The sequence below is a fragment of the Vicia villosa genome, linkage group LG4 (genome assembly GCF_029867415.1).
Source record: "Vicia villosa cultivar HV-30 ecotype Madison, WI linkage group LG4, Vvil1.0, whole genome shotgun sequence".
NCBI classification, from domain to species: domain Eukaryota; kingdom Viridiplantae; phylum Streptophyta; class Magnoliopsida; order Fabales; family Fabaceae; genus Vicia; species Vicia villosa.
In genome coordinates this window covers 98,105,737-98,114,144 of record NC_081183.1, presented here as the reverse complement: position 1 = coordinate 98,114,144, position 8,408 = coordinate 98,105,737, and the positions used below count along the sequence as shown (strand labels likewise).

The window sequence follows — 8,408 nt, the reverse complement described above, 5'->3', positions numbered from 1 at the left end:
CTGATCCATGTAAAGGGCAAGCCTAATGTGAAGTCAACAAAATTAACGAAACAGAGCGCAGGTAACGGCACCGACGACCACATGTAATGAGAGAAACCAACCGATGGAAAAAAAAAATTAAACATTAATTAAATTAACAAAAAAAATCAATTAAAAAAGAAACACATTAAGCACTTTCTCTTTATAAATACTCATTTCATCTATCTGACACTCACACTGCCACTCTCATCTTCTTCCCTTCCATTTCATTCTCCTTCAATAATTATTTAACCATAAATTAATTAATCAAATCTAACATTTCTATTCTCTTCTTTTTTTTGTTTTGTTCTTGTTTTCGAACCCACATTATGGGTTTTGTTTCTGTTTCCACCATCTTCTGTTTCGTTCTCATCACCCTCTTCTTACAATGCCAATCCTCACCGTCCAAAAAAACCTTCATAGTTCACATGAAGGACCACGATAAGCCTGCCGTATACCAAACCCATCACGACTGGTTCTCTTCAACACTCCAATCTCTCTCCATTTCCACCGATTCCGTTACGGATACCGATACGGACTCGTTCGACTCCGATCCGCTTCTCTACTCTTACACAACCGCTTACAACGGTTTCGCCGTCACATTAAACGACCAACAGGCCAAAACACTACTCCAAAACGACGCTGTTTTGGGCGTTTACGAAGATACTCTCTACCATCTTCACACTACACGGACTCCACAGTTTCTTGGCCTTGAATCTGAGACTGGTTTATGGGAAGGTCACAGAACGCAGGAGTTAGATCAAGCCTCACACGATGTTATCGTAGGGGTGCTCGACACTGGAGTGTGGCCTGAATCTCCGAGTTTTAGGGATGACGGTATGCCTCAGATCCCCACGCGCTGGCGTGGCGCGTGTGAGAATGCAATCGATTTTAATGCTACTCTCTGTAACAGGAAACTCATCGGTGCTAGAAGCTTCTCTAAAGGCTTTCACATGGCTTCCGGTACCGGTTCCGGTTACGGAAAAGGATCTAAAGATAAAGAGATTGTTTCACCACGTGACACTGACGGCCATGGGACACACACGGCTAGCACCGCCGCTGGCTCTCACGTCGGGAACGCGAGTTTTCTCGGTTACGCTGCAGGAACTGCTAGAGGCATGGCTCCTCAAGCGCGTGTTGCGGTTTACAAAGTATGTTGGACGGACGGTTGTTTCGCCTCGGACATTCTCGCCGGAATGGATCGTGCGATTCAAGACGGTGTTGACGTGCTTTCTCTCTCACTCGGCGGTGGATCTGCTCCTTATTTTCATGACACCATCGCGATCGGAGCTTTCGCGGCGGTGGAGCGTGGGATCTTCGTTTCGGCTTCCGCCGGTAATAGTGGACCTACTCGTGCTTCACTTGCCAACGTGGCACCATGGATTATGACCGTTGGAGCAGGAACATTAGACCGGGATTTTCCGGCTTACGCTACACTCGGTAATAAAAAACAGTTTTCAGGGGTTTCTCTTTACAGTGGGAAAGGAATGGGGAATAAACCGGTTGGTTTGGTTTATTTTAAGGGTTCAAATTCGAACCAGTCCGCAAGTATTTGTATGGCCGGTTCACTTGACCAGGCTTTGGTTCATGGGAAAGTGGTTCTCTGCGACAGAGGAATCAACGCGCGCGTGGAGAAAGGTAAAGTTGTGAAAGAAGCCGGAGGAATTGGGATGATACTAGCGAACACTGCGGCGAGTGGGGAAGAGTTAGTGGCGGATAGTCACCTGCTACCGGCTGTGGCGGTGGGGAGAGTGATTGGTGATGAGATCAGAGAGTATGTGTCGTCGGATGCTAATCCAACGGCTGTGCTTAGTTTTGGTGGAACTCTTTTGAACGTTAGGCCTTCACCTGTGGTGGCAGCGTTTAGTTCGAGGGGGCCCAATATGATTACAAAAGAGATTTTGAAGCCTGATGTTATTGGGCCTGGGGTGAATATCTTGGCTGGATGGTCGGAAGCTATTGGGCCCTCTGGATTGCCTGAGGATAGTCGCAAAACACTGTTCAATATTATGTCAGGTATTGTTGTCTTTCCCTTTTTGTAGGGTAGGGTATTGATGAGTTTGCTTTAAATTTTTGAATTAAAGTGTGTAGATTGTTGACTATAGTACCATTTTAGGCAGCTTTTTATGTGGTCCACCATTACTATAAATCATTCCAAATTAAATTGATGATTGAAGATGTCCCTTTAGATTTAGAAATTAGTGTCTTTTTTAGAGCGTAACGCGGACTAGATTCAAAATTTATCACGGCTAAATTGTGGGTAAATAAAAAATATTACGGTTATACTGTGGGTAAATAAAAATTTATAAAATATTTTTAATGTTAAATGATTATTAAATAAAATTTTGTTTGTTGTTATGGTTAAATAGTGGTTAACTATACAAGATCTCTAAAAACTTTAGACGATACCGATTAGATGGCTGTATATGATGATAAGATGGTGCATTTAATTGTTGTAGACGTAGTGTTGATTTTATTGTTGTTGAATAAATTAAGGTCTCTGTTTGTTTGGCTATGGTTAAACTGAGTTTGATCTCCAAAAATTTGAGACGGCTGTAGATGATAAAATGGTGCGTATAATTGTTGATTTTAGTTTGTTGTTTATTGAATTTTCAGGTACTTCAATGTCTTGTCCACACATAAGTGGATTAGCTGCATTGTTGAAAGCGGCTCATCCAAATTGGAGTCCAAGTGCAATTAAATCAGCACTTATGACAACAGCTTATACACATGACAATTCCAAGTCTCCACTACGTGATGCTGCTGGAAAAGGCTTTTCAACTCCATGGGCTCATGGTGCTGGCCATGTCAATCCACAAAAAGCACTTTCTCCCGGCCTTGTTTACGACGCCTCAACAAAAGATTACATTACCTTCTTGTGCTCCTTAAACTACAACCCGGAGCAAATCCAACTTGTTGTTAAGCAACGCGGTGTCAATTGTACTAAGAAATTCTCTGATCCTGGTCAGTTGAATTATCCTTCTTTCTCGATTGTGTTTTCAGGTAAGAGGGTTGTGAGATATACCCGCATTTTGACAAATGTTGGTGAGGCGGGTTCTGTCTATAATGTTGTGGTTGACGGGCCACCTACGGTGGAGATAGTGGTGAGACCTTCTAGGCTTGTGTTTGAGAAAGTAGGGGAAAGAAAAAGGTACACTGTGACTTTTGTGTCTAAGAAGGGTCCTGATGCTTCTTCAGTTAGGAATGGATTTGGTAGCATTCTATGGAGCAATGCACTGCACCAGGTTAGGAGTCCGGTTGCTTTTGCTTGGACAAGTTTGTGAGTGAGTTCTTTTGCACTTTAAAGTACTATGCTTCAAACCCAACAAGTATTTACTTTGGTCCAAAAAAGAAAAAGGGAAAAAAGAAGGTGGTGCTTGAGGCTTTGATGCCATCCACAACATAACATTATTTAGTTGGAAGTTTAGGAGGTTGTGCTTTCTTTGTTGTGTTTTTTTAAATGTGGTGGGAAGGTAAACAAGTTGAGATTGAAAAAGGGAGTGAGGAGATGTTTTTTTTCTTCTTTAAATTAATCAATGCTTTGCTGTGTTGTGTGTTCGGTAAACGTACTAATATAACGAAACAAGGGCGTTGATATATTATGTAAACGTCCTTAAGGATTGATTAATTTGATTCATAAATTGGTGCAAAATTAGCAGACTAAATTCTACTTCATGCTCATTTAAGAATCGTACTTTATAACTAAATTCTTCCATTTATATTAGATTTTCTAAATAGGATCTATTAGAGTGGTCTAGCGGTGAAACGCTTGGGTTTTGAAAGTGTGCTCCTCTCAAAGTCATATAATGTCCATGGATTAATTCAAGTTTATGGCTAATAACTTATTAATTGATTGATGACTGATAACAAGTAAGCGTACATGAGTAGTATTTGTCCATACATAAACAGGACTGTCCGTATATATATGATGAATGTATATAGCTTGATGTAAAAATAATATTTCCGTGGTTGTTTGGGTCAAAGTAGGAGATGAACTAAATTTGTTGTTGTTTGGGTCAAAGTGGGCGATGATCCATTGTTTTTAAATAGGAAGATCCAATCTTCATTGCAAAAATAAGATTAAATCACTTTTTTATCTTTGAGACATATTCATTTTAGTTCCTTATAAGTTATAAGACTCAAATTGCAAGTTCAAAATGTGATATTGTTGAATAGAAGATAAGAGTCAGTTTCTTATTATTATTAGGGAATTTTTCATTACATTCACATAAGGTGAAAAATACTTCTGGAAATCTCAAAATATCCTTCAGATATGCAAACGTTACATTTGATTTAAAATGTTAGAGGTTTTTTCGGATATACAATCTAAAGTAATTGAGAAATTTGGACTATTGATTAATTCGGATATGCATATTCGAATTAACCAATATCTCAAATATCTTTTGATTTTATTTTAAGAAGATATTTATTTATAATATAGTTATAATATAAATAAAGTGAGTTATTATTAATAAAGAATAACTTAAATACAAATTGTTATAAATAAGGAATAAAGAGATTAAATAAAATTTTAATTTTGTAATAATTTATTTGTCACAATTTTTTTAATTATAAAAGTAGTTATTTTTTAAATGACTACAATATTATGCATTAAAATTAATAAAATTACCATATTAAAAATATCCTCCTATTAACATTATAATTTTAATTTATATTAATTTTTTTCTTTAATTAATTTTATATGAAAATAATGTGTTGATTTAAATATTTAATAAGTTGATATTATTATTATTATATCTTGATTATAATGGTATATATTTAATTATATAATACAATTAATTATACTATTAATTATATTGATTCACCTTGATTTTAATTTTTCAACAAATATTGGGTTATTTCAGATATGCATATCCGAAAAATCCCAACATCAAAAATTGAGTTATTTCAGAAATACATCTCCGAAAACACCAAAAATTATGAATTTGGTGCATTCAGAGACGTATCTTTGAATTCTAAGGACAAAAAAATTTCGTCAGAGATCCCTAAGAAGGTATATAAGTGCACAGAGAATTTCCCTTATTATTATAAGTTAAATTTGTTGTTGTTTGGATCAAAATAGTCGTTGGTCCACTCTCTTTAAATAGGAATAGAAGGCCCAACCTTTATAGTAACCATACGAAAAATTATTAAATTTTAATATTTTTTGATTTTGTGAATTACAATAAAACTCAATATCAATTTGTGAGGCGAAGAATAGTAGCAACCAAAACAAATGGTCTACAACAATAATAATCTATACACAAATAATATAATAGAAGAAGGCGAGAAAAAGACGAAGGTTTGTTTACCCAATTCGATCAAACGATCTACTCTAGGGAAGAGAGCAGCTCTCCAATTCACTATACTCAGAAAGTTGTTACAAGAGATTACAAATGAGTTACAAGAAAATAACCTTTGCAACTCCCAAAGAACAAACCCTATTTTCTACCCAAGTGTTTCCCAACCTCTCCAACTCTCAATATAAGAATCACTCAAACCAAAGGTGTTTAGAAGTATTTCCAAATCCGTTTATACAACCCCAAAGGTTTCGCAAAAACCTTTGCCTTTCTAAATTTTCCCTTGGAATTCCCTAAACCCTTATTCTCCCTTGTTGCTGTAAGCTCTAAGATTGTCACACTATATTACCAATATAGATACATATTTATAATATCCCAAATTCAACAAACCCATAACAAATCTCAAAACATATCTCCTTAATTGGTAGAATAAAAGATATTATTATAATAATAAACGATAAATGATATATAGAGTTAGTTAGAGTGTTAGTTAGTTAGTTATAACTACTTGCTTGCATGTGAAGTTACATAAACCTTTGTATATAAACACTTCTAAACTTCTCTATCAATATATGAAAGTTTCTCTCCATCTTCTTCATATTCTTTCTTTTATTTCTGAGCTAAAGCTTTCATCTTCTTTCCTTCAATGGTGTTTATACATGAAGCATAATATGGTATCATCGTCTTTGATCCATCCCTCCATTCTTCCGCACTTTCTTCAACGTTCACATCGTTGATATTTCTCTCTTTCTTATCCTTCTCCTTACCGCATTTCCCCTTTTTTCACGTTACTTTTTCTCTTATTCTTCCACTCATGCCTCCACGGGTCGAGCCCACACGTATCACCAATGGTGATATCGAATCCGTCTACTACGTTCGTTCTAGTGAAGGTCCTAACTCAGTAAGCATTACACCACAACTGAACGGTTCCAATTACATTTCTTGGTCACGCTCTATGAAAAAAGCTCTTGGATCTAAGAACAAGCTCGGATTCATCAATGGTTCTATTCCAGTTCCTAATTTCAACGACCTCAATCGCTCAGCATGGGAAAGGTGCAATTATCTTGTTCATTCATGGATTTTGAACTTTGTGAATCCCGCAATTGCTCAAACTATCCTGTTCTTAGAGAATGCACTTGATGTTTGGAACTATCTTAAAGAATGATTTGCAAAAGTTGATCGTATTCGTGTCTCTAATCTCAGAGTTGAAATCAACAATCTCAAGCAAGGTACAAAATCCGTTCTTGATTACTTTATTTAGCTACGTGAACTATAGGAAGAGTTGAATTCTCATAGACCAATCCCAAATTGTACATGCACTCATCAATGTCGCTGTGAAGCCATGCGCAGTGCAAGAAGTTTTCATTTTAAAGATCAGATAATACAGTTCTTAACATGTTTGAACGATAAGTTTTCTGTCATAATGACTCAAGTATTATTAATGGATCATCTTCCTTCTATCAACAAAGTTTAATCTATGATGATACAAGAAGAAAGTAACACCATATCCCTATTTCCTAAACCTGATATTCCTTCTACTATTGAAGATGCAAACACTTTGGTGAATGCTTATGATTCCAGGAAACACAATGATAGAGGTAAATCCTCTAATCTCTATAATAGCAATCCTAACAGTAAGAAAGATGGTAGAATCTGCACTTTTTGTAACAGGACTGGGCACACTATTGATGTGTGTTATCGAAAGCATGGTTTCCCTCTAAATTTCAACAAGAAACAATCCTCAGTTAATGCCTCACAGGGTGATTGATAACCCGAAATTATACCGCATTTTTTGTCTCGATTACGACACAATTCGTAATTTTTATTCAATTTTTATTTTCTTTGATTATGATATTACGCCTGTATTTTCATTGTTTTAGGAATTTAATTGCATAAAGAGATGATTATCAAATGAGGTGCAAATATATTTATATGGGCAAAAGAACAAAACAGAAAAAAATATTGAAGACAAGCCCATTTGAAGACTAGGCCATCCATGGCACACACATGTGCCCCTCGGCACTCTTGTGCCCCATGACAGTGGATGTAGTTTTGTGACGTGCGCCCCTCGGCACAAAGTCCTTTTTGCTGCTATTTTCACGCATGTTTCTCGGTAAAACATGGGACATTCTGCATCCAAAAAGTGAGGAGAGTGGAGGACTGATTACTCGAGAGTTAACATGATTTTATGAAGCATATAAAAGGGAAAGATATCACAACAGGGGCCTCTCTCTCGTCTCTGCACCGAATTTCATAGTTTTTGAGTTTTTGATTTCCATTGTTATTTTGCATTCAGAACCTTAAATAGCCAATTTCTATTCACCATCTAAAGTAGTAATTCTTTACATTAAAGGATTACTACACTTAGTTTGAGTATTTAAGTTCTGAAGTTGTACTGTTACGTGAAGAATTACTTGAACCAGTTTGAAGTTTTTGGAACATAGAGCTCCAGTTTAATCATTCAGTTTACAGGTTTCATTTACATGCTTATATTACTTTATAATTATACTGCCATGCTTGTGATTGTGTCATCATATTCTGTTTTCTATTTGATTGAAAAATATAATATGTCCGGCTAAATTATTGAACCGGTGTGTAAGGTCTAAGACGGACAGGTTTAGTAACGATTTGGCATAAACTTCCACAAAGCATATTTTTTGGTTCTTATTTCCTATTTTAATGTTGAGTCGTATTTTTACGGAAGTAAATTACATCCTAAGGTCTAAAATCAAAATAACGAAAGTATGAGGTTTTTACCGGATAGCGGTCATCGAACATCAACTCTAAATACAGCGAGAGCGCTTTAGAGTTGATTATATTTTATTCGACTTTCAAAAATTATTTTCAGTTTGTAAAGATTTAGCGAGAGCGGACTTTAAGACTAGTAGTATAATCTGAGTCAATAAACACGAAAGTGTGAGGTAAGGGTTTTTAACTCAAATAACTTATTCTGAAAAGTGACTACATTTATTTAAAATATGCCATTAAGTTGCTAAACCCGGAAGTTGGACTATTGCACACCGGTGTCTAAACACCTGATTAATTAATTATTGTTTACTTTAGTTTAATTAATTTTCACTTCTAAACCAA

General features: G+C 36.0%; 2 protein-coding genes across 2 annotated transcripts; both read left to right on the top strand.

Moving 5' to 3' along the window:
* Window positions 1–210: 210 nt before the first annotated feature.
* On the top strand, window positions 211–3,698 carry LOC131595004 (subtilisin-like protease SBT1.8). Its single transcript, XM_058867218.1, has 2 exons — window positions 211–2,034; window positions 2,635–3,698. The coding sequence occupies exons 1-2, from the start codon at window positions 348–350 to the stop codon at window positions 3,300–3,302; spliced, it is 2,355 nt and encodes a 784-aa protein (XP_058723201.1). The 5' UTR covers window positions 211–347; the 3' UTR covers window positions 3,303–3,698.
* A 2,434-nt stretch (window positions 3,699–6,132) lies between these two features.
* On the top strand, window positions 6,133–6,483 carry LOC131597558 (uncharacterized). The gene has a single exon (XM_058870248.1). It carries the CDS (start codon window positions 6,133–6,135, stop codon window positions 6,481–6,483), a length of 351 nt encoding a protein of 116 aa, XP_058726231.1.
* Window positions 6,484–8,408: the final 1,925 nt, after the last annotated feature.